Source organism: Mastigoproctus giganteus, chromosome 2 (assembly GCF_048544385.1).
Source record: "Mastigoproctus giganteus isolate SK-2022 chromosome 2, ASM4854438v1, whole genome shotgun sequence".
NCBI classification, from domain to species: domain Eukaryota; kingdom Metazoa; phylum Arthropoda; class Arachnida; order Uropygi; family Thelyphonidae; genus Mastigoproctus; species Mastigoproctus giganteus.
In genome coordinates this window covers 133841264-133868404 of record NC_143576.1, presented here as the reverse complement: position 1 = coordinate 133868404, position 27141 = coordinate 133841264, and the positions used below count along the sequence as shown (strand labels likewise).

Here is a 27141-nt window from a genome sequence, read left to right as displayed (position 1 = left end):
TTTGTAGGGCATAATCCCAAACATCTTCCTTCGTCACTTAAATAGAAAATGACCTTCCTACACTTAAATAGAAAGGGTGCAAGAATATTTGCTGATGCTATCGAGGCAGAGTTATGTGGGTCGGAAAACTGCTAGCTTGGGGGGGGAGGATACACGGACTAATAGATTAAAAGTAGCCGCTGGCAGAGATAAAAGTGATTCTTTCACTACTTCCATTGAAATGCAATTGAGCAGCAGCCTGGAAAGCAAGGCAATGGGAAATTCCAGGACTGCTGGGAGTCATAGTGGAACAAGTAAATACATGGGCTGTGTTAGGGTAACTAAGAGTAGAAACAAGTGCATGTATACTTGCATGTGCACCAATGGTAGGAGTATAGTTAATAAATTCGATGAGCTTGAACTGCTAATCAAGACATCAAAGACAGATATTGTTGGGATATCAGAGACATGGTGTCACACAGACATAAGCAGTGCAGAACTAGAATTTTGGCTGTACAATGTGTACAGAAAGGATAGACAGAACATGAAGAAAGGAGGGGTTATGCTGTTAGTTAAGAAACACAAAATCTAAGGAAGTGCATCCAATTCATGTTGGTGGACAATGCAATGTTGAGTCTGTTTGGTGTGACATAAGCACTGGGAAAGGAAAAATGAGAGTAGGTGTGTGTTATAGGCCTAATGAATCTGATGAGTATAATGAACAATTGTGCAGAGAAATAGAGTGGGCCAGTAAATTAGAGTGTCTTATAATGGGGGATTTTAATTTCCCGGATACTGACTGAAATTTGTGGATTGGTCATTCACACACTAGCAAAGCATTTGTAGATTTATTGGATGACTGTTTTCTACAGCAGCATGTTCGGGAGGCAACTAGAGGGAGTAATAATCTTGATTATCAGTAATGATTCTTCATGCATCAAGAATCTGCAGATAAAGGAATCACTAGGTGGCAGTGATCACAGTGTGCTGGAGTGGGATTTACTCAAAGAGATAACTACCATCAAGGGTAAAGGGAAGGGTTTTTGTTTCATAAAGGTGACTACGGTGGTCTGAGACAGTATTTACATTCTATACCGTGGAACCAATTGATGATGTTAGCAACAGCAAATTCAAAATGGGAAGCATTCAAAGAATTAATCTTGGAAACTACTAGGCTTTTCATACCAACACAGAAATATTGTTCAAGATTTAGGCCTAAATGGATGACATATGAACTAATTAGACATGTGACAGAGAAGAAAAATGCATGGGATACATATAAATTAACATGTGACACAGAAGCCTATGATAGATATAAGCAGGTCTGTAACCAAGTAGTAGTAGTAGTGGCATTTGATGCAAGAAAGCAAGTGTATTAGCTTATGCAGCATCAGCCCAAAAAAAAAAAAAAAAAAACACACACACACACCATTCCGTCCAAATGCCTGTCCAGTTCCTCCTTACATTTATTCAAACTATCAACTTCCACAACGACAGATGGAAGTTTGTTCCAGCAATTAACCACCCGCTGGCTAAAGGCAAATTTCTGCACATCTATTCTACATCTGTCCTTTCTTAATTTGAATTTATGTCCCCTTAGGTTCGTAATCTGAACAATTGGAAGGATCCCATCAGAATTCAGCGTGCTCAACCCATTCAAGGCCTTATACACCTCAATCAGATCACCACACAGGTGCCTAGTCTCCAGCCACTGCAATTTGCAGAACTTAAGCCTCTCGTGGTAAGAGGATCCCTTCATTCCCCTCACCAATCTTGTTGCCCTTCTCTGTACACACTCAAGCAAAGCTACATCCTTCCTAAAATGAGGTTTCCAGACCTGTATGCAGTACTCAAAGCGTGGCCTGACCATTGCCTTATACAGAAGGACAATCACCTCCTTTTCCCTGCTAGCAAAATTCCTATATATCATTGACAAAACCCCATGACCTGCCCTGGCAGCCTGTCTGCACTACTAAGAAAACTTCATATCTGACTGCACAATTACTCCCAGGTCTTTTTCATTTTCCACCACCTTAAATGTAGTACCACACAGTTGGTACGTTTCTCTGGGGTTACTTCTACCCATATGCAGTACTTTGCATTTGTCAAGGCTAGACTTCAGTTGCTGCTTCTTAGCCCATCTGCCCAAATTATCTACATCCTGTTGCAGTAGCACACTTCCATTACTGTCATTAACAACCCTGCCAACCTTTGTATCATCTGCAAACTTCGACATTAAGCCTGATATACCTTCATCAATATCATTGATAAATATATAAAACAACAGTGGACCCAACACCGAACCCTGTGGGACTCCACTAATAACATTAGTCCACGAAGCATGCTCTCTTGCATCATTAGACACTAACAAATTCATAGCTATTAATACTGATAGATTTCTTTAAGTAATTCCCACATCAGTACATTGTGATCACATTAATTACCACCCTCTGTCTTCTCCCACTTAATCATCCTTTTATCCATTGTAGCAACTTACCCTTAATACCATTCTGCTCCAATTTGTACAATAGTCTTCCATGCGCAACAGTGTCAAAAGCTTTCTTGAAATCCAAATATATGATTTCAAAATTATTTTTTTGCATCCAGTTTCTTTGTAACCACATCATAATATCCTATCAAATTTGTCAGACAAGACTTTCCCTTAACAAACCCATGCTGTGTCTGAATTATTGCTGCAGTCTTGTCTAGATGATCCTGCAATGCATCTTTAACCAGTGACTCCATTATTTTACCTGAAACAGAAGTTAAACTAACTGGTCTGTAATTACTCGGGTCACCCTTCGATCCCCCTTTGTGAATTGGGGATACATTGGCACACCCAGGGTCCTGAGCTGGATAGCATCATTCTTCTCTTCTTGGGGTGATTCTCTCTCTCTCTCTCTCTCTCTCTCTCTCAGGGTAACTGGGGAATGTTTTTTTGGCTGGTGCAGCATAAGCGTCAGGCTTCCTTGCACCATATAGCTAATAATAATAATAATTATAATAATAATTTGCACATCTCCAGTCCGTGGGAACCTCCCCTGAGTCCAAGGATGCTCTCATAATTATGGCTAAGGGTTTGCTTAGTTGCTTTGCCACCTCCTTTAATATAACTGGATAGATCCCATCCACCCCAGGTGCTTTTCATATGTTTAACTTCAACAATTTCTCCTCCACTTTGCTTTCAGTTATTACAAAATCATTAAGTATCCTGCTACAATTTGATAACCTTCTGCCATTTTCAAACCTTAATAATTCCTCATGTGTGAATGTAGATGCAAAATACTCATTCAGTTTGTTTGCTATCTGAGCAGGATCATCAACAGTTGAACCATCGATGTCAAGTGGACCAATCATACTCATCCCCTTCCTTTTAGAGTTTATATTAGAAAAGAAATCCTTGCAGTTTTTCTTAGCATCTTTTGGCAAGGATTTCTCGTAATCTGCCTTCGCCTGCCTAACCTCCTTTGTGACCTGATTACAGACTAGCTTATATCTGCCATAGGCTTCTGAGTCGCTTGTTAATTTACATGCATCCCATGCATTTTTCTTCTCTGTTACGATTCTCATTTAGTTCATAAGATAACCATTTAGGCCTAAACCTTGAACAATATTTCTTAATAGGTATGAAACTTTTAGTAGCATCCACAATTAATTCCTTCAATGCTTCCCATTTAGAATTTACTGTTGGTAACATCGTCAGTTGATCCCACTGTACAGAAGTAACAAAGGAGGTTAGGCAGGCAAAGGCAGAAATCTATGGCAAAGAATGCAAAGAAAAACAGCAAAGAGTTCTTTACTTATGTAAACTCTAGAAGGAAGGGGATGAATCAGATTGGCTCACTTGATATCGATGGTTCAACTGTTGATGATCTTGCTCAGGTAGCTAACAAACTAAATGAATATTTTGCATCGACATTCACACATGAGGAGTTATTCAGAGAGCGGAATGCCAGAGGTGTATTCAACTCTGGCAGTAAGCTAGATAATCTTATAATAACTGAGAATAAAGTGGAGGAGATATTGGTAAAGATAAACACAACAAAGGCACCTGGGGTGGATGGAATCTATCCAGTTATATTAAAGTAGGCGGCAAAGGAAATAAGCAAACCCTTAGCCATAATTATGAGACTCAGGGGAGGTACCTATGGACTGGAGATGTGCAAATGTGACCCCAATCCACAAAGGAGGATCAAAGGCTGACACAAGTGATTATAGACCTGTGAGTTTAACTTCTGTTCCAGGAAAATTAATGGAGGCACTGGTTAAAGAAGCATTCCAGGATCATCTAGACAAGACTTCAGTTATAGCTTGGACACAGCATGGGTTTGTTAAGGGGAAGTCTTGTCTGACTAATTTGATTGGATACTATGATGTAGTCACAAAGGAACTAGATGCAAAGAATAACTTTGATATCATATATTTGGATCTTAGAAAAGCCATTGATACTGTTGCACATGGAAGACTGCAGCACAAATTGGAGCAGTGTGACATTGGAGGCAAATTGCTGCTATGGATAAAGGGATGGTTGAGTGGGAGAAGACAGAGAGTGGTAATCAATGGACACTGCTCTTTATGGACTAATGTTATTAGTAGAGTCCCTCAGGGTTCAGTGTTGGGTCCATTGTTGTTTTCTGTATTTATAAATGATATTGATGATGGTATATCAGGCTTAATGTCCAAGTTTGCAGATGATGCGAAGGTTGGCAGGGTTGTTAATGACACTAATGACAGTACATTGCTGCAACAGGATCTAGAAAAGTTGAGCAGATGGCAAATGAGTGACAAATGTAAAGTACTACATATGGGAAGCGGTAATCCCAGAGTAACGTATCAACTCTGTGGTACCACACTGATAGTGGTAGAGAATGAAAAGGACCTGGGGGTAATTGTGCAGGCAGATATGAAGTTTTCTGAGCAGTGCAGATGGTCTGCAAGAGTAGCTCATGGTGTCTTGTCAATGATATACGGGAATTTTTCTAGCAGGGATAAGGAGATGTTTATCCCCTTGTATAAGGCAATGGTCAGACCACACCTTGAATACTGTATACAGGTCTGGAGGCCTCATTTTAAGAAGGATGTAGAGCTGTTGGAACGAGTACAGAGAAGGGCAACAAGATTAGTGAAGGGAACAAAGGGTTGCTCTTACGAAGAAAGGCTTAAGTTTTGCAAATTACAGTGTCTGGAGACAAGGCACCTGCAAGGTGATCTGATTGAGGTGTATAAAGCCTTGAATGGTTTGAGCATGCTCAATACTGATAGGATTCTTCAACTTGCTCAGAATAATCGCCTGAGAGGACATAAATTCAAATTGAGGAAAGGCAGTTGTAGGATACATGTGCAGAAGTTTGCCTTTAGCCAGCGGGTGGTTGATTGCTGGAACAAACGTCCAGCTGTCGCTGTAGAAGTTGATAGCTTAAGTAGATTTAAGGCAGAACTTGACAAACATTTGGAGGGAGTGGATGGGTGAAATAAGGGAGTTTTTTTTTTTTTTTTTTTGGCTGATTCTATATAAGCTTGCTTTCTTGCATAATGTGCCTTTTGCTAATGCTAATCATTTCATTCACATATTGCTGCCAAGATATTTTTTTCTCTTTCTGTATCATAATCATATATTCACATGTATTACATAATTTAACCTTACTTCATTTATTTCCTTTTCAATACCATTTCTTCTTAACCTTTAAAACACTCTCCTAGAATGCATAACCATCCTCCTCATCTGTCAGATGCAAATTCCATAAAGGTACAGAATGCTTGAAGTTCTGGCCCTTCGTAGAGCTGCCTTCATCAAAATATTAGATATGATCTCAGAACCTTCCTCTGCCGGGCTACTGTCCAACTTTTGACAATTCAATGTCAATAACCTTTCCACTTCCTCATCAAATCTACTCCAATTTACAGTCTTTACTGACAATCTATCCCTCAGTTCAGTTCGTCCTCCACTATCCTGGCCCTTTATTTCAAAATAAATCCATCAATGATGGCTGGTAGTCTCGCCTTCCATAACATTCCAATCACTCACATTTATCCATATTGACTCTGTAGCAACAGTTACATTTATATTCGACTCTCTTTGTATAGTCGAAAAAGTAGAGGGCTGGTCCAATCGATTTACAACATTCCATCGCTCAGTCATAAATAACTCTTCTAGCATCTCTCCTCGCCTATCAGTCTTGGAGCTTCCCCAGAAAGTAGTCTGAATTTGTATCTATCCCAATTACCATACTTTTCCCTACTCACTTTCTCTAAATATTTTATATATAGAATTATCTCATCTCTAAATTGAGATGTAAAGACATAAAATATATACTCCCAATTTCACTATTTATTTCTATACATACTCCACGGGAATATGATAACTCACTAACCTGTATCACCACAAGTTCTCTATTTCGTACAACAATAGCAGCCTGACAGTTATCACCACTTTTGGCAATTTTATCAGTCACTTGATATCCTTTCACCGCTGCATTCACCATGTATGGCTCCTGCAGAAGGAGCAGGTCACCTCCAATTCATCTAAGTTTTTTACTAGCCTGTATTGCAACATTATAAGACCACTGTCCATTCAATTGCACTACCTTAAGCTTTTTTATTTTGTTAATTCCTTCTATCCATAATGGGTTGTTTTTATATTTTATTATATTATACAACCTTTTATTCTCTAAACACACTTTTTTTCTAATTGAATGGTTATGGTCTATTCCCTTTCTTTTACAATTTACACATATTAGATTTTCTTTCTTTTCCGACTGTCTTTATATCAATCAAGACAAACTGAAGTTGGATAAACACTACATAACAGTGATTCAGGAACATAAAAATGTTCCTCCTTCGTTCATTTTACCAATACCTCTCAGAGCCTTATAAACCTCAATCAAGTCACCTCTGAAATGCCTGGATGCCAAGCTCTACAGCCAACATATACAATTTAACCTCATGTGGTTTCCCTTTTTTGCTGATCTCACCATGCAAGCTGCCCATCTTTGGACCCTTTCAAACAACTAAATGTCTCCATACAGGAACACACAGAATACCAAAAGTGTTCTTACAATTGACTTATACAGTGGGACTCCATATCTCTACAGGATAATGCTCAATAAACCATCGACAGGACGCCATGGGCCTTCTGGCTGTTTACACTGCTCAGAAATTTCATATCTGCCCTATTATAATTCCCAGATCCCTTTCTTTTCTACCCTTTTAATTCAATACTACCAAGTGTATAAATTATTTTGGGGTTGTGTGAGACCTTGCATTTTTTGACCATTGTTGCAGCCTGTCCAAGTCATCCTGAAGGAGCACTGCTTGCTACTGATCATTAACTATGCTACCAATCTCTACATCATCTGAAAATTTTGAATTAAGCCTTCTATCCAATCATCGATGTCGTTTATGAAAGTCAGAAACAATGGTAGTCCAAAAACCAATACTTGAGGGATCCCACTTCTGACTTTACACAAATCAGAAGAATATCCACATATCACAAACCTCCATCTTCTGCCCTGCAGCAACTCAGCAATCCATCTTAGCATTTTTCCAGTAATCCCAAATATGTTCCAGCTTATACTATAACCTTTCATAAAGGGCTGAATCAAATGCCATTCTAAAATCCAAATAGGCTATGTCAAATTTGCTCCCTAGATCCATCTTGTGAGTAACTGTGTCAAAATAGCTTACTAAGTTAGTTAAACATGATTTTCCCTTAAAAAACCCATGTGCATTAATGACAAAGCCATTTCTATCTAAATGGCCCTGGATTTCACTTTTAATCATTGCTTCTAAGATGTTCCCTACCAGTGAAGTCAAACTAACTGGTTTATAGTTACCAACTTCACTCTTAGAACTGCCTTTAAGTATTGATATGTTCACACATCTCCAATCCAAAGGAATCTCTCCAGAGTCCAAAGATGCTCTCATAACTCCAATGGTTCAATACACTCCCTGGTGGCCTCCCTCAAAATTACTGTGCAAATGCCATCAACTCCAGGTGCTTTACTTGCCATTATGATCAAAAGTTTTTTCTAATAAACAGTCATCTGTAATTTCAAAATAACCAATTTTATATGATTCAGCCTCACTTCTACAGCCTCTTCTCAGCATGAAGGGTCTTTCTTGAGTAAAGACAGATGCAAAGTACCTGTTCAATTCATCTACAACATCAGCTGGGTTGTCTAAGACGTTCTCACACCCAGTGTACAATGGTCTGATCTAATTCGCTTTTTTCTTCCTTGTATTCACATACAAGAAAAATTCCTTTTCCCCATGCTTTGCTTCCTTAGCCAGTGCTTTCTCTTATGCAGCCTTGGCCTCTCTAACTTTATCTGCGGTGCGATTACAAACCAGTTTGTAGCTATTGCTGTTTTTGTTGTTTTGGTTTTTAGGAGCATTAGCAACTAAGGCCATAATGCTCCGGGGATATGTGGTGATAATTCCCTGACCTTTCCGCATCCTCCGTATTTTGGTGGTCACAGGCTCGAACCCTGGTCTAATCAAGAAGCGTGTGCTGTGCATTACTGCTCCTGCCCACCTGGCTACGGAGGTGCCATAGCTGTTGCAGGCTTCAGTACTTTTCATTGCTCTGTAACTGTCCCATTATATCTTTTTCTGCTCTGCTTGACCACCCAGCTCTGCATTCATCCATTTAGGCATCCTCTTCCTCGTGCAATATTTTCTTAATGGTATGTATGTATGTATGCATTCATGCTTCTGTGATTTTTGCATTAAATGTATTCCATAAATCAAGTGTATTCACCCTCACTCTGCAATCCGACCAATTAATAGATGCCACATAGCACCTTAAACTGTCAAAGTTCCTCTTCTGAAATTAAAACCTGTGCCTTTACTTTTAACTACTGTAACATCTTTCTTTGTCTTCAAACTGATGATCGTATGATCGCTATATGCCAATGATTCTTGCATTTTAAGCCTTGTGGTGTCATCTAATTCGCAAGTAATGATGAGGTCAAGAATATTCTCACCCCCTAGTATTATCTCTACAATGCTAGTACAAATAATAATCAACTAGTTTATTTAGAAAAAATTTTTCCCCAAGATGAGGTCCCTCCCATGTATTCTAATCAATCTGGGGCAGATTAAAGTCACTCATACTAAGATATTCATACTTGCTTGTCCATTCCATTTACATGTAAAGACTTGTCATATTCTTCACAATCTTCTGGTCTGTATTTTACTCCAATTCTCATTATATCTTTGCTTCCAACTAACTCACACCACACAGATTCTATGCTGGCATATGCAAGCCTCAGACTCAGCAAAAGCTCTTTCTGTGATCAGGCTGCTTTTGATGAGAAGCATGACACCACTGCTACTCTTATCTTTCCAAAATACACTAAACATACTATAGTGGAACTCGTCACCTACAATTTCTGGGTAGCACCATGTTTCTGTTAGCCCTGTACCAACTGTGTGGTACTACACTTAAGGTGGTAGAAAACGAAAAAGACCTGGGAGTAACTGTGCAGGCAGATATGAAGTTTTCTGAGCAATGCAGACAGGCTGCCAGGGCAGGTCATGGGGTTTTGTCAATGATATATAGAAATTTTGCTAGCAGGGAAAATGAGGTGATTGTCCTTCTGTATAAGGCAATGGTCAGGCCACGCCTTGAGTACTGCGTACAGGTCTGGAGGCCTCATTTTAGGAAGGATGTAGACATGCTTGAGCAAGTACAGAGAAGGGCAACAAGATTGATGAGGGGAATGAAGGGATCCTCTTACCAAGAGAGGCTTAAGTTCTGCAAATTGCAGTAGCTGGAGACTAGGCACCTGTGCAGTGATCTGATTGAGGTGTATAAGACCTTGAATGGGTTGAGCACACTGAATTCTGATGGGATCCTACCACTTGTTCAGATTACGACCCTTACGAACCTAAGGGGGCATAAATTCGAATTAAGAAGAGACAGATGTAGAATAGATGTGCAGAAATTTGCCTTTAGCCAGAGGGTGATTAATTGCTGGAACAAACTTCCATCTGTCGTTGCGGAAGTTGATGGGTTGAATAAATTTAAGGAGGAACTGGACAGGAAAGATCTTCACTGAATGGGAAATCGTTTGTTGTTTGTTATTTGCTTTTTAGGAGCATTAGCAACTAAGGTCATATTGCTCCGGGGATATGCGGTGCATACCCTGACCTTTCCGCATCCACCGTATTTGACAGTCACGGGCTCGAATCCCGGTCTAATTAAGAAGCGTGTACTACGCACTGCTGCTCCTGCCCACATGGCTACAGAGGCGCCCCACTGAATAGGAGCTTGAAGTTTTCTGTCCTTCATGAAGAGTTATCTTGAGAAAAATAAGCTTCCTGTGAAGGCACTGCTCCTGTTTGATAATGTGCCAGGCCATGATCCCAAACTTGTTCAATCTCTTGAGGCACAATTTGACTTTGTTCAAGTCAAATTTTTGCCACACAATGCCATTCCTCTTCTTTAACCAATGGACCAGCAAGTGATTGCAAACTTCAAGAAAATTTACATCATGAAAACGTTCGCAAGTTGCTTTGCAGCAACCTCTGGTGAAAATGCTGTCCCCCTCAAAGATTTTTGGAGATCGAAGTTCAACATGCTAGATTGCGTGAGGCTGATTGTAAGTTCTTGAAATGATGTTTCCACAAGGTGCTTAAATTCAGCCTGGAAAAACATCTGGCTTTTAATTATCCATAACGTTGACTGATTTGAAGATGATTGTGCCTTGACAAATGATATTATCACTCTTGGTAAATCAATGGTTATGGAAGTTGGTGAAGAGGATGTGGAGGACCTTATTGACATCATGGGTGTGAGCTAACAATAGAGGAGCTACAAGAGTTGCAGAAAATTACAGAGAGTGACACTGGAGAAAAAGACACCCAAAAAACGTCACCTGAAGAGTTGAAGACTGTCATTTCTTGTTGGGAGCAAGAGAAGTGGTAAAAAAAAAAAACCCAACATTGAAAACACTGAACTCATGATGGGCAAAAATGGAAGACTAAGTAATTTCTTACTTCAGAAAGCTACAAAAATGTTGTCAAAAATAGTCCACTTTGGACAGTTTCTTTGCCAATAGACTGAAAAGACACCTGACACTTGACTGTCCTACCAGCACTATACCACCATTGATTTTATCACCTCTGCACTTCAAGTCTAAGGTAAATGCTAATTTATTGTTTGTTTTTCATTTTAAAATGTTTTATAACTATTTATTAAATAATCTTTATAAAACACTCATTTTTAATGTAAAAATGAAGTATAAAATATAAGAAATACCTATTTTATGTATTGTTGGGGAATCACAGGGAATCAATGTATTAATGGTTTCAACTTACAATATTTTCAACATACAATGGGTTTTGTGGAACGAATTACCATTAGATGTTGGAGCCCCACTGTATATAATATGAGAGGATTGATGTCCACTAGATCGAAGCACAATATATCAGCTATGTAAGATTTCACAGCTGTCTTTCAAGTGAAGACTAGCAGAATAAAACATGGCATGAGAACAGAATGCATTAATAAAAAAGTAATTAAAATAGAGATCTGACTAATAAAGTAAGAGATTTTTTTCTTATGTTTCAGTTCGTTTTTAGATTAAAAAAAAAAAAAAAAAAAAAAAGAGTTATACAAGAGGCAAATCCTAATTCTGTATCAAAATACTTATTTAATTTGCTGTTTCAGAATCATTTGATGAATTCTATCCTAGGTGATGTTGTTGTTGTTATTATTTGGTTTTTAGGAGCATTAATTAGCAACTAAGGCCATATTGCTCCGGGGATATGCAGTGGTCGTTCCCTGACCTTTCCACATCCTCCGTATTTAGTGATCACAGGCTCGAACCCCGGTCTAATCAAGAAGCATGTGCTACGCACTGCTGCTCCTGCCCGCCTGGCTATGGAGGCGCCTATCCTAGGTGATGGAATTCAATAAAAAAAAATCAACAATAAATTGAAATACCTCATTAAAATAATGAAAAAATTTTGAACAAAATGGAAAATAAAATAGGAATTTTTTACTTGAGGGTTTTTGTGCATAATAAATTTATATTAATTTTTACCTGAATTTTATTCAGAAGATCTTCATAACTAGCATCTGGATCACTGACAAGAAATTCAATAACAGTTTTGCTTAAATGAATCTTCTCCTTCATCATATCCATAAAAGTACTGTATGCTTCACTAGGAGCCATCAAAAAGTATTCAGCATATGCTAAATGGTTAAGAGATCAATATTTTTTTAACTAAGAGCACAATGACTAACAGCAACTGTTAGAGTCTAAAAATACATTAAAATATTTCTCATTGTTGAGCATTATTGCAATGGTTTATATCATTAAAATACAAGTAAAAAATCAGAAACAGCAAAAAAACTGAGTCCTACATAAGAGGTTGTCTATTATACGTAGGTAGGTGCTTGGATTTGATTTGATTTGATAGTTGTTGGCGCATCGGCTTCTGTGGCCATATTGCACCTCCCAAGGTTTTTGCAGTACTTTGATCCAAGCCCGAGGCGGGAATCGAACCCGCGACCTTTGGGTTGCCGGGCAGTTACTTTACCCACTCGGCTAGCCCGGTCGGCCTAGGTGCTTGGAAAGGGAGGATGATTTTGTAATGGATACTTGCAAAATACTTCATTTTGCAAGTATGTTCACATCACATGATCTGATAATGAAATATAGCTACTTGTGCAGCATATATTAAATATATGCTGCACAATAATAAAAAATAATAAAAAATTATTTTTTCATTTTTTATTATTTTTTATTATTAAAAAAATAATAAAAAATAATAAAAAAACAATAATAAAAAAAATTTTATTTTTCACTTTTTTTTTTTGATTGTTTGAACTCAAACTATTGTTTATTAGTATTCACAAATACAGTCAGTCCTCGTATAACACGTGTTTACACTACACGAATTCGATCATACACGATTTATAAATAGGGGAACGATATCTTATATAATACGAACAGAATTCGTTTATGCACAATTCGTCTTCGTGTTTACAAGAAATGGCAGTCAAACGCAGACTCACCCCAACCGAACGGAACACGATAGGAATGAAGAGAAGATTCTGAAAATGTAGTTATGTTTTTTATATCAGTGTAGGGGAAACACATTTCACCATAATAAGGTAAAAACCCACACAATTCCAGCTATCGGTATAGTCGCAAATGCAATTAGATCGAGTTTACTACCAGTTTATAACAGATTTCACTAGTAGGAACGCAACTGGAAATTGTTTTTATTGTTTTATGGTAGTAACCCCTAGAAATGTGCTTTAGTAAAATGTGGAGTGTTAATAGTGTATCTCTGCCTTTACGGTGTTGTTTATTCAGTTGCTACACGCGTGCAGCTTTGTTTATGTGTATCAAGCGTGCCCCCTCGTTTTGTAATCGTGCTTTATTCCCTAAAAATGAGTAAAATACTTAAAGGTGTGAAAAGGAAGCGTCCTGGTGAAGACACTGCAGATTCAGAGAGAAAAATAAAAGCAATATCGATAAACAGAGGCGGACTGGATCAAAAATTCTTACCTGGGAAAATTTGTAGTGGCCTCATACTATGGTTTGTGGCCAAAATCACACCGGCCTCCAGCCCACCGGGGTTTCCCTGGTAAGGCTTATGGCCAGTCCGCCTCTGTCAATAGAGAAAAAATATGAAATTGTGAAACGCTTTGAGCGAAATAAAAGACCACGTGATATTGCACATGCTACAGACCCAAATGAGGCAACGCCGAGAATTAAAAAGAATGCAGAGAAAATAAAAACAACTTTCATAGTAGGACCAACTCAAAGTGTAATTAAAATCCATTAGATTAAGACACAGAGAATTGGAAGAGATGGAACGGCTGTCATCTGTTTCGATAGAAAATCAAACAAAAAACGAGTTTGCTTACGATAGAAGCAAAAGCATTAGCAATATTTTATGACGTAATGGTCGTAATAAAATACTTACGTATTTTATTACGTAAGTATTTTATATTATAATAAAATATAATATAATAATAATAAAAAATATTATAAAAATTATAATATTATTTTTTATAGTGACAAATGGGCCTGGAGTACTGGGGTCCATAGTTTAACAAATAGATATTTATTTAAAGTATACCCAGTATAAAATAAAATAAAATAAAATATTTCAGTAGCTTTCGGAACTCGTGTCCCTTCGTCAACTGACAAATTTGAATACATTACAAGCAAAGTGTGGCACGTTACTCATTCGTCATTGTTGTAGCACGGACGTGTGCTGCCTTGCGCCAGTGATCATCCATCAATAAAACGGTTGTCTCCAGGATGGGATGTATACGCATGCCTTTCTGGCGATTTAATGCCTTAGGGTTGTTCATTATGTTTAGTGACTCTAGCCATAGGCGGTGGCGAAAGTGTCGCGCGTGGTCCACTATCTCAAAGTCGCGCTTGGGGTCAAGATCGTGGTTGGTAGCCCAAAAATGTTCTGCAAGCGCGGACTGGTCAGTTTCGGCAAGCCGGATTGCTCTGTCGTGTTCCGTGAGGCGATCCTGGAGACGTCTCGATGTCTCACCTACGTAGCAACTGTTACAGGCCCTACAGGTGATACGGTACACTACATTGCTGCGTAAGACAGGTGTGACAGGGGTCTTCACACTGGAGACAAGTGAACGTAGGTTCCTACCTGGTAATTGTACACATTTGATGTTGTAACTTCTCAGGATCTTCGAGATACGTCCTGACACTCCTGGATAGTACGGAATGTAGGCGGATGATATGCCGACTTGCTTCGGAGGTCTTGGGTTGGAAGTAAGTTCTTGTGCCTGTAACAAGCATCTGTTTAGTACATGGGATGGATAACCGCATCTGGTTAGGTCCGCCTTCACACAGGAGATCTCGTTACGTCTAATTGTGTCGGTGCTGGAATGGCTCCAGGCCCTGGAGAACAGGGTGCGGGCAGTGCTATTGAGATGGCTTGGAGCGTGGCCGGACCCGTAGTTGGTGAATTGACCGCACCACATGGGTTTGCGGTATACTGAGGTCTCTAGATGTGGGCCTACGCGATGCACTAGCACGTCCAGAAACGGGAGCGAACCGTCCACCTCTGATTCTACGGTAAACTTGATGAAATTGGATAGAGAGTTGAGGTATTCTAGTAGTACGGTTTCAGAACCACGTGGTATTATGGTAAAAATATCGTCGACATATCTACACCACGTTGTAATAGGTGTAGGTGGGTTCTGGTGTATCTGCTTCTCCAGATCTTCCATGGCGATGTTAGCTACTACGGAACTGACAGGGGCACCCATAGCAGTGCCATGTACTTGTTTGTAGAGTGAGTCTTCAAAGGTGAAGATGCTGCTAGAGAGGCATAGGTTGAGGGCGGTACAGATGTCATCAGTGGATAGTGACGTCCTGGATTGGAGGCTTAAGTCGCTCTCAAGGAGCCTTCTGGCGCAGTGCGCGGCCTGTTGGACGGGAATCGAGGTGAATAAAGAAACCACGTCAAATGATGCCATGACAGAGTTATCAGGGATTGAAATGTCCTTAATGGTGTTAATGAATTCACTGCTGTTTTTAACGGTGTGAGATGTATTACCTATAAGAGGCGAGAGGAGGCTCGCGATGTGTTTGGACAGTTCATACGTTGGGGCACTGCAGCAAGACACTATAGGTCTGAGAGGAATACCCGGTTTATGGATCTTTGGTAATCCGTAGAATTGCGGTAGTTGGCAGCCAGTAGCACGCAGAAGATGGTGAGTCGCGGTCGGGATCTTCTTATCTTTAAGCCATGCGTGGACAAGTTTATTAACATTTGCTTCCAGACGTTTCAAGACTTTAACGGGAGGATCAGGTAGAGGTTCATATACGTTAGGATCGAGTAATAGGGCCAAGGCTTTCTCTCGGTAGGCTGATCGGTCCAGCACAACAGTCCGGCGCCCTTTATCCGCAGGAAGTACAACGATGGAGTTGTCTTTTCTTATAGATGACAGGGCGGCACGTTGGCGGTGGTTGAGGTTTGAGCACGTTTTTCGAGTGTTGCGGAGGACTGCGGCAGTCTTGAATCGGATCTCGTTGGCAGTTTCTTCGGGAAGGTTGGTAATACTGGCTTCTATACCCATAGCGAGCTGTGTGATGGGAGGTTTCGATGGTATAACGGCGAATTTCATACCGTTTGATAAAACACTCAGCTGCTCGTTGGACAGTTGTTTGTTACTTAGATTCAAGACGAAAGAAGTCGTGTCGTCTGAACGAGTGTTCGTCTTTAAGGAGTTAGTTTCTATGCTCAAGTTTATGAACTTGCGCTGTTGGCGTAAACGGTAGGTATCCGAGGTCTGACTAGCCCGATGGCAGATGGTATGTATAAGGTTTGTAAATACAATAGGCGAGACCTTACCTTGTAGATGTTGTAACAGTCTGGACTTGTTGTAGTCAGCGTTCCTGATTTCACGGTGGAGATGGGATATCCATAAATTTAACGTGCGTAGGCTGAAGTTAAAGCAGGCACGATCCATATGAGAGTTGTGGAACGGGGCTTTGTATCGGAACCCTTTAGGTATAATTCGATTGCTTTTGCATCTGTGTGCGAAGCGTAAATGTTGCCTGTAGCGAGCTATTGAGAGGAAGTACTTTTGCAACTGTGCACAATCGTTGTAGGTATTATGGCCATAAAGTGATCGAATAGTGACAAATGGGCCTGGAGTACTGGGGTCCATAGTTTAACAAATAGATATTTATTTAAAGTATACCCAGTATAAAATAAAATAAAATATTTCAGTAGCTTTCGGAACTCGTGTCCCTTCGTCAACTGACAAATTTGAATACATTACAAGCAAAGTGTGGCACGTTACTCATTCGTCATTGTTGTAGCACGGACGTGTGCTGCCTTGCGCCAGTGATCATCCATCAATAAAACGGTTGTCTCCAGGATTGGATGTATACGCATGCCTTTCTGGCGATTTAATGCCTTAGGGTTGTTCATTATGTTTAGTGACTCTAGCCATAGGCGGTGGCGAAAGTGTCGCGCGTGGTCCACTATCTCAAAGTCGCGCTTGGGGTCAAGATCGTGGTTGGTAGCCCAAAAATGTTCTGCAAGCGCGGACTGGTCAGTTTCGGCAAGCCGGATTGCTCTGTCGTGTTCCGTGAGGCGATCCTGGAGACGTCTCGTTGTCTCACCTACGTAGCAACTGTTACAGGCCCTACAGGCCCAACTGACCAGTCCGCGCTTGCAGAACATTTTTGGGCTACCAACCACGATCTTGACCCCAAGCGCGACTTTGAGATAGTGGACCACGCGCGACACTTTCGCCACCGCCTATGGCTAGAGTCACTAAACATAATGAACAACCCTAAGGCATTAAATCGCCAGAAAGGCATGCGTATACATCCAATCCTGGAGACAACCGTTTTATTGATGGATGATCACTGGCGCAAGGCAGCACACGTCCGTGCTACAACAATGACGAATGAGTAACGTGCCACACTTTGCTTGTAATGTATTCAAATTTGTCAGTTGACGAAGGGACACGAGTTCCGAAAGCTACTGAAATATTTTATTTTATTTTATACTGGGTATACTTTAAATAAATATCTATTTGTTAAACTATGGACCCCAGTACTCCAGGCCCATTTGTCACTATTCGATCACTTTATGGCCATAATACCTACAACGATTGTGCACAGTTGCAAAAGTACTTCCTCTCAATAGCTCGCTACAGGCAACATTTACGCTTCGCACACAGATGCAAAAGCAATCGAATTATACCTAAAGGGTTCCGATACAAAGCCCCGTTCCACAACTCTCATATGGATCGTGCCTGCTTTAACTTCAGCCTACGCACGTTAAATTTATGGATATCCCATCTCCACCGTGAAATCAGGAACGCTGACTACAACAAGTCCAGACTGTTACAACATCTACAAGGTAAGGTCTCGCCTATTGTATTTACAAACCTTATACATACCATCTGCCATCGGGCTAGTCAGACCTCGGATACCTACCGTTTACGCCAACAGCGCAAGTTCATAAACTTGAGCATAGAAACTAACTCCTTAAAGACGAACACTCGTTCAGACGACACGACTTCTTTCGTCTTGAATCTAAGTAACAAACAACTGTCCAACGAGCAGCTGAGTGTTTTATCAAACGGTATGAAATTCGCCGTTATACCATCGAAACCTCCCATCACACAGCTCGCTATGGGTATAGAAGCCAGTATTACCAACCTTCCCGAAGAAACTGCCAACGAGATCCGATTCAAGACTGCCGCAGTCCTCCGCAACACTCGAAAAACGTGCTCAAACCTCAACCACCGCCAACGTGCCGCCCTGTCATCTATAAGAAAAGACAACTCCATCGTTGTACTTCCTGCGGATAAAGGGCGCCGGACTGTTGTGCTGGACCGATCAGCCTACCGAGAGAAAGCCTTGGCCCTATTACTCGATCCTAACGTATATGAACCTCTACCTGATCCTCCCGTTAAAGTCTTGAAACGTCTGGAAGCAAATGTTAATAAACTTGTCCACGCATGGCTTAAAGATAAGAAGATCCCGACCGCGACTCACCATCTTCTGCGTGCTACTGGCTGCCAACTACCGCAATTCTACGGATTACCAAAGATCCATAAACCGGGTATTCCTCTCAGACCTATAGTGTCTTGCTGCAGTGCCCCAACGTATGAACTGTCCAAACACATCGCGAGCCTCCTCTCGCCTCTTATAGGTAATACATCTCACACCGTTAAAAACAGCAGTGAATTCATTAACACCATTAAGGACATTTCAATCCCTGATAACTCTGTCATGGCATCATTTGACGTGGTTTCTTTATTCACCTCGATTCCCGTCCAACAGGCCGCGCACTGCGCCAGAAGGCTCCTTGAGAGCGACTTAAGCCTCCAATCCAGGACGTCACTATCCACTGATGACATCTGTACCGCCCTCAACCTATGCCTCTCTAGCAGCATCTTCACCTTTGAAGACTCACTCTACAAACAAGTACATGGCACTGCTATGGGTGCCCCTGTCAGTTCCGTAGTAGCTAACATCGCCATGGAAGATCTGGAGAAGCAGATACACCAGAACCCACCTACACCTATTACAACGTGGTGTAGATATGTCGACGATATTTTTACCATAATACCACGTGGTTCTGAAACCGTACTACTAGAATACCTCAACTCTCTATCCAATTTCATCAAGTTTACCGTAGAATCAGAGGTGGACGGTTCGCTCCCGTTTCTGGACGTGCTAGTGCATCGCGTAGGCCCACATCTAGAGACCTCAGTATACCGCAAACCCATGTGGTGCGGTCAATTCACCAACTACGGGTCCGGCCACGCTCCAAGCCATCTCAATAGCACTGCCCGCACCCTGTTCTCCAGGGCCTGGAGCCATTCCAGCACCGACACAATTAGACGTAACGAGATCTCCTGTGTGAAGGCGGACCTAACCAGATGCGGTTATCCATCCCATGTACTAAACAGATGCTTGTTACAGGCACAAGAACTTACTTCCAACCCAAGACCTCCGAAGCAAGTCGGCATATCATCCGCCTACATTCCGTACTATCCAGGAGTGTCAGGACGTATCTCGAAGATCCTGAGAAGTTACAACATCAAATGTGTACAATTACCAGGTAGGAACCTACGTTCACTTGTCTCCAGTGTGAAGACCCCTGTCACACCTGTCTTACGCAGCAATGTAGTGTACCGTATCACCTGTAGGGCCTGTAACAGTTGCTACGTAGGTGAGACATCGAGACGTCTCCAGGATCGCCTCACGGAACACGACAGAGCAATCCGGCTTGCCGAAACTGACCAGTCCGCGCTTGCAGAACATTTTTGGGCTACCAACCACGATCTTGACCCCAAGCGCGACTTTGAGATAGTGGACCACGCGCGACACTTTCGCCACCGCCTATGGCTAGAGTCACTAAACATAATGAACAACCCTAAGGCATTAAATCGCCAGAAAGGCATGCGTATACATCCCATCCTGGAGACAACCGTTTTATTGATGGATGATCACTGGCGCAAGGCAGCACACGTCCGTGCTACAACAATGACGAATGAGTAACGTGCCACACTTTGCTTGTAATGTATTCAAATTTGTCAGTTGACGAAGGGACACGAGTTCCGAAAGCTACTGAAATATTTTATTTTATTTTATTTTATTTTATACTGGGTATACTTTAAATAAATATCTATTATTTTTTATTACGCATTTTAATCATTATAAAATACGTAAGTATTTTATTACGATTATTTATTGTGTTTGGTAATGTTTTGGTTACCAATGTGTGTTCAATCTTGGGTGGCCCTATTTTTCCCATAGGGCCTGTTGCACGATTATATTGCACGATTTTGCATTGCACGAGGGTTTCTAGGAACACAACTATCGTGCTATATGAGGACTGACTGTACATTCAATTTCTCATTTTTGTGACTGCAAGCTGTATCTTTCTTCTCTTATTCTTTCACTGACCATCCCAAAACCAGATCATCAAGTGACACCTGTTGGATATCAACTAAAGGAATCTCATTAGTTCACATAACATCCATTTAGGCCTAAACTTTGAACAGTATTCTTAGTTGGTATGAAAAGCCTAGTATCTTCCAAGATTAATTCCTTAAGTGCTTCCCATTTAGAATTTGCTGTTGGTAACATCATCGGTTGGTCTCACTGTATAGAATTTGAAAACTGTCTGATATCTCTGCAGTCGCCTTTATGAAAGCAAACACCCGTCCCTTTATCCCTAGTGGTAGTTAAAACTTTAAGTAAATTTCACATTAGGGGTAGAATTTTTTTCAGCCTGGTCTGTACTTGTTAACAGAAGGGACTGCTTCTACAGGGACGGGATACACTTAAATAAAAAGGGAGCAAGTATATTTGCTGATGTTATCGAGGCAGTGTTAGGTGGGTCACAAAACTGCTAGCTTGGGGGGATACAAGGACTAATAGATTAACAGTAGCCACTGGCAGAGGTGAAAGTGATTCTTGCACTGCTTCTATTGGAATGAGCAGAAGCCTGGAAAACAAGATGCAGGATATTTCAGAGACTGCTGGGAGTCCATAATGTTATTTAGGGACTCCCAGCAGTCTCTGAAATATCCTGGACTGCTGGGAGTCACTGCGGACAAGTAAACACATGGGTTGTGTTAGAGTAACTAAGAAAAAGAACAGGTGCATGTATACTTGTGTGTACCCCAATGCTAGGAGTTTGGTAAATAAATTTGATGAATTTCAGGTACTGCTCAAAGCATCCAAGGTATCCACCTTGGATGCTTGGATGATTGTTGGGATATCAGAGACGTGGTGTCACACAGATATAAGGAATGCAGAACTGGAATTTGAGGAGTACGACTACAGACAGGATAGACAGGATAGGAAGGGAGGAGGGGTTATGCTATTAGTTAAGTGAAGCCAGTCGACATCGCTGGACAGTGCAGTGTCGAGTCAGTTTGGTGTGACATAAGAATTGGGAGATCAAAATTAAGAGTAGGAGTGTGCTATAGGCCTAATAACTCTGATGATTATAATAAGAAACTGTACAGGGAAATAGACTGGGCCAGTAAATCAGAGAGTCTTATAATGGGGAATTTTAATTTCCCACATATTTACTAGAATTTGTGAATTCGTCAGTCACAACTAGCAAGGCTTTTGTGGATTTATTGGATGATTGTTTTCTATAGTAGCATGTTCGGGAGGCAACTAGAGGGAGTAATACTCTTGATTTGATTATCAGCAGTGATTCTTCATGCATTAAGAATCTGCAGATAGAGGAACCACTAGGTGACAGTGATCACAGTGTGCTGAAGGGGGATTTACTCAAAGATGTAAATACCATCAGGGGTAAAGGGAAGGGTTATTGCTTTCGTAAAGGCGACTACGATGGTCTGAGACAATATTTAAATTCTATACAGTGGGACCAACTGATGATGTTACCAACAGCAAATTCAAAATGGGAAGCATTCAAAGAACTTATCTTGGAAGCTACAAGGCTTTACATACCAACTAAGAAATATTGTTAAAGGTTTAGGCCTAAATGGATGTCAGATGAACTAATGAGACATATGGCAGAGAAGAAAAATGGATGGGTACATATAAATTAACACGTGACACACAAGCCTATGATAGATATAAGTTGATCTGTAACTAAGTTACAAAGGAGGTTAGGCAGGCGAAGGCAGATTACGAGAAATCTTTGGAAAAGGATGCAAAGAAAAACAGCAAAGAGTTCTTTACTTATGTAAACTCTAGAAGGAAGGGGATGAATCAGATTGGTCCACTTGATATCGACGGTTCAAGTGTTGATGATTCTGCTCAGGTAGCTAACAAACTAAATGAATATTTTGCATCGACATTCACACATGAGGAGTTATTCAGCGAGGGGAATGAGCTAGATAATCTAGGTAGTCAAGCTAGATAATCTTGTAATAACTGAGAATAAAGTGGAGGAGAAATTGTTGAAGATAAACACAAGAAAGGCACCTGGGGTGGATGGGATCTATCCAGTTATATTAAAGGAGGCAGCAAAGGAAGTAAGCAAACCCTTAGCCATAATTATGAGAGCTTCCTTGGACTCAGGGGAGGTACCTATAGACTGGAGATGTTCAAATGTGACCCCAATTCACAAAGGAGGATCAAAGGCTGGCACAAGTGATTATAGACCTGTGAGTTTAACTTCTGTTCCAGGAAAATTAATGGAGGCACTGGTTAAAGAAGCATTCCAGGATCATCTAGACAAGACTTCAGTTATAGCTCGGACACAGCATGGTTTTGTTAAGGGGAAGTCTTGCCTGACCAATTTGATTGGATACCATGGTGTAGTCGCAAAGGAACTAGATGCAAAGAATAACTTTGATATCATATATTTGGATCTTAGAAAAGCCATTGGTACTGTTGCACATGGAAGACTGCTGCACAAATTGGAGCAGTGTGGCATTGGAGGCAAATTGCTACTATGGATAAAGGGATGGTTGAGTGGGAGAAGACAGAGAGTGGTAATCAATGGACACTGCTCTTCGTGGACTAATGTTATTAGTAGAGTCCCTCAGAGTTCAGTGTTGGGTCCATTGTTGTTTTCTGTATTTATAAATGATATTGGTGATGGTATATCAGGCTTAATATCCAAGTTTGCAGAAGTACAAAGGTTAGCAGGGCTGTTAATGACACTAATGACAGTACACTGCTGCAACAGGATCTAGAAAAGTTGAGCAGATGGGCTGAGAGGTGACAAATTAAGTTTAACATTGACAAATGTAAAGTATTACATATGGGAAACAGAAACCCCAGAGCAACGTATCAACTCTGTGGTACTACACTGACAGTGGTAGAGAATGAAAAGGACCTGGGGATAATTGTGCAGGCAGATGTGAAGTTCTCTGAGCAGTGCAGACAGTCTGCAAGAGTAGCTCATAGTGTCTTATCAATGATATACAGGAATTTTTCTAGCAGGGATAAGGAGGTGATTATTCCCTTGTATAAGGCAATGGTCAGGCCACACCTTGAGTACTGTATACAGGTCTGGAGGCCTCATTTCAAGAAGGATGTAGAGCTGCTGGAACGAATACAGAGAAGGGCAACAAGATTAGTGAATGGAACAAAGGGTTGCTCTTACGAAGAAAGGCTTAAGTTTTGCAAACTGCAGTGTCTAGAGACTAGGCACCGGCGAGGTGATCTGATAGAGGTGTATAAAGCCATGAATGGTTTGAGCATGCTCAATGCTGATGGGATTCTGCCTCTTGCTGAGAATAATCACCTGAGAGGGCATAAATTCAAATTGAGGAAAGACAGATGTAGGACAGACGTGCGGAAATTTGCCTTTAGCCAGCGGGTAGTTGGTTGGTGGAACAGACTTCCATCCCATGTTGTTGAAGTTGATAGCCTAAATAAATTTAAGGCTCAGCTGGACAGGTATTTCGAATGAACGGAGGGATAAAGTGGAAGTTTTTTGGCTGATGCTGCATAAGCTTGCTTTCTTGCATCATATGCCTCTACTATGGCTAATGCTAATCAGTACAATGTGATCACTGCCACATAATGGTTCCTTTATCTGTAAATTCTTAATGTTTGAATAATACTACATAATAATTACTGCTGATAATCAGATCAAGAGTAGTACTCCTGGTTACCTCTTAAGCATACTGCTCTAAAAAAACAATCATCCAATAAATCCACTCGCACACTAGCAATGTCTTGCTAGTGTGCAAGTCACCAAACCACAAGTTCCATTCAATATCTGGGATATTAAAATTCCCCATTATAAGACATTCTGATTTATGGGCCTACTCTATTTCTCTGTATGATTGTTCATTGTACTCATCAGAGTCATTAGGTCTATAACAAACTGCTACCCTCACTTTTTCTTTCCTAGTGTTTATGTCACACCAAACTGACTCAAAATCTAAGGAAATGCTTCCAGTTGACTATGTCAACTGGAAGCATTTCCTTAGATTTTATGTTTCTTAACTAACAGCATAACCCCTCCTCCCTTCCTAACCTGTCTGTACATATTGTACTCCCTAAATCCCAATTGTGCATTCCCTATGTCTGGGTGACATCATCTCTTTGATACTGTTGGGATTATCATCTCTGATATCCCAACAATATCCACCTTTTATGTCCTAACCAGCACTTCAAATTTATCAAATTTATTTGCTATACTCCTAGCATTGGTGTACATGCAATTATACATGCACTTGTTCTTACTCTTAATTACCCTAACACAACCCATGTATTTACTTGTTTCATGCTGACTCCCAGCAGTTCCTGAAATCCCCATTAACTCACTTTCCAGGCTGGTGTTCATTCTAATAGAAGCAGTGTAAGAATCACTTCCTTTCTCATTCTAATAGAAGCAATGCAAAAATCACTTCTTGGCATTTAACATCCTATTCAGACACAAGGAACTTTCCAAAAAATCTCATACCAGATTAGACACAAGTGTGTGTGGTGATACAACAGTTTCAAGCCCACGAAAACAAGCTTCGTATACTGTCAGATGGAAACTTCTCTAATTGGTGAAATAACTGTTGCTTTTTACAGAATAATGACTAATCTATCAGAGTTTGAAATACAGAGAAACTGCACACTCCTGAAACCAAAATCCCACAAGGTCCACATAACATATTTCAGCAGCACACAGACAGTCTTAGTTACTACTTATTTTTTCCACCCATGTCATTTTTTCCACCCTTTGTCACCCCAGTCACTGGCAAAGAAAAAAAGAGGCAGGTAATCAGAATTAAAATAAACCTCACCACATATCTCAATTTCTGATACTCTACAACTCCATAACACTTTATTCGATGCAGAGTTTAAATGGGTAGGGTTTGAAGACACCTTAAAGGTAGACATCCTAAAAGATAACCTTAAAAAAATCTCGGTTTGTAAATTATTAGTAACCAATTTCTAATAACTTCCCACAGATAATGAACTGGCCGAATTAAATAATCCTCCCCTTCTTATTTTTTAAACTCTGTACATTCTGATAAAACAGTTTAGCCTTATGACAATGATGAATTATTTGCACAACCGTCTACCTCCATTATGAAAGAGTAGTAACAAGGAACTGGTAAGGTGTGCTGCACCAGCATACCTTACCAGTTCCTCATATATCTCCATAACCTAAGAATAATTCCTGGCTTCAGTAGTGCAGTGGATGGGCAAAGTACATGCTTTCTTCATATGTGCAGTCTGCTGGTCACTTAAGCCTGAAGAATCATCACTGCTAAGTTGGAGGGTGGGCCTTATTAAAGTTAATATTTAGGAAAAGCTGCATTCCATTACAGGAACCATATCCACTACTAATTTTTCAGATGGATTATCGTGATATATTTTTATATTAGATATTGTGAGTATTGTATAAACCTAAAATGTTTGAAGCTCTGTAGAATTGCAAAGCCACTTAGTCCCTCTCAGGCTTCAGAATGAGTTAGTATATACAGGGTGTCTCAAAAATATTGGTACAAACATTTAGGGGAAGTAGTGTAAGCTTAAGCTTATTTTGGGGGAGGGGGGAAATTTGCGGGGAACGTTCGACTTACCTAGGGGAGGTCAGGTCAAAATTCAAGGAATCATGGGTAAAAATGGGATATATAAGGACTGGTTTAGTAGCATTAAGTTGGTTATAGAGGGAGGAGTTATAGTGGTAGGAGTTGTTCCGTAAGGGAAGGAGTTCCATGAAAGTAACAGTCGAGAAACAGCGAGAATATTGTCGGATTACAGACGAGAGGATTTGCCGGTGTAAGGGCATGAGTCTTTCGGAGTTAACAAGTTGGAAGCAGCGAGTAAGTTAGTAATCGAGGAAAGTCGTGTTTGGAAATTGTAATTAGTTACGGTTATGAAACTAGTAGTTTCAAGTAAGTTAAAATAAGTGGGCAGTTAATAAGTATATGTCACTTCAAAGTGAGTTTGATAGAGGAGAGTTTAATCTGATGTGGAAGTCGTTAAAGAAAGTGCTAGAAGATAAAGGAACTGGTCCAAAAGGTCGGAGAAGTGAAATTAATTGTAAGTACTGTTTCATATTATTAATTCTAGTCAAGAGAATAATCAAGAGGGGAAGAAAGGCATTCTGAAATCCTAACTGTGATATTTTGAACTAGCCTAAGGAATAACTGGATAAACAAATTGGATATTGTAAAGGAACTATTGTTTCAATTTAGTAACAAGATATGCTGAATGAACTTATTGTTTTGATTTATCCCAGTGAGGAATGTTTGTAATATGAAGAGTTTTGTTGATCAATTTTGTAAACCTTTAAGTCAATTTCTATAATTAAACATGTTAAACTTTTTAAGTGTGTTTGTCAATTGCCTCACTCAATTCCTAGCTAAAAGTGCAATTAAACCTGAAATTGTGTAGAAGCAGTCAGAAGCCAAAGGATAACTTGATAGTATCCATAAATAAAATTAAAGTAGGGTTTAGCTTAGCTTAGTAGCCAAGGGTATATGGTTAATAATAAAAACCAAACAATTTATGCCTACAATTGGCGAGGCAAAGTATAAAACAATACCCTTACGACTGACAAGCCAACCAGGATTACAATTGGCAAGTCAATGCAATAAGGTAAAAGGAAATGCCTACAGTAGGTAACATATAAAGGAATGTAAATCGCATAGTAAACCATAACCGGAAATGGCACCGTAAGTCAGTACACGGCACTGTTCATCAGTTCGTGAGAGGGAAAATTTCTGGT

General features: G+C 40.3%; 1 protein-coding gene across 1 annotated transcript in view; it reads right to left on the bottom strand.

Moving 5' to 3' along the window:
• LOC150089578 (DNA (cytosine-5)-methyltransferase PliMCI-like) overlaps positions 1-27141 on the bottom strand; it is a 596839-nt gene that overhangs the window by 416041 nt on the left and 153657 nt on the right. Inside the window, exon 10 of the mRNA XM_090368675.1 lies at positions 12030-12181. Coding sequence (XP_090224801.1) covers positions 12030-12181 — 152 coding nt within the window. The remainder of the gene's footprint in view (positions 1-12029; positions 12182-27141) is intronic.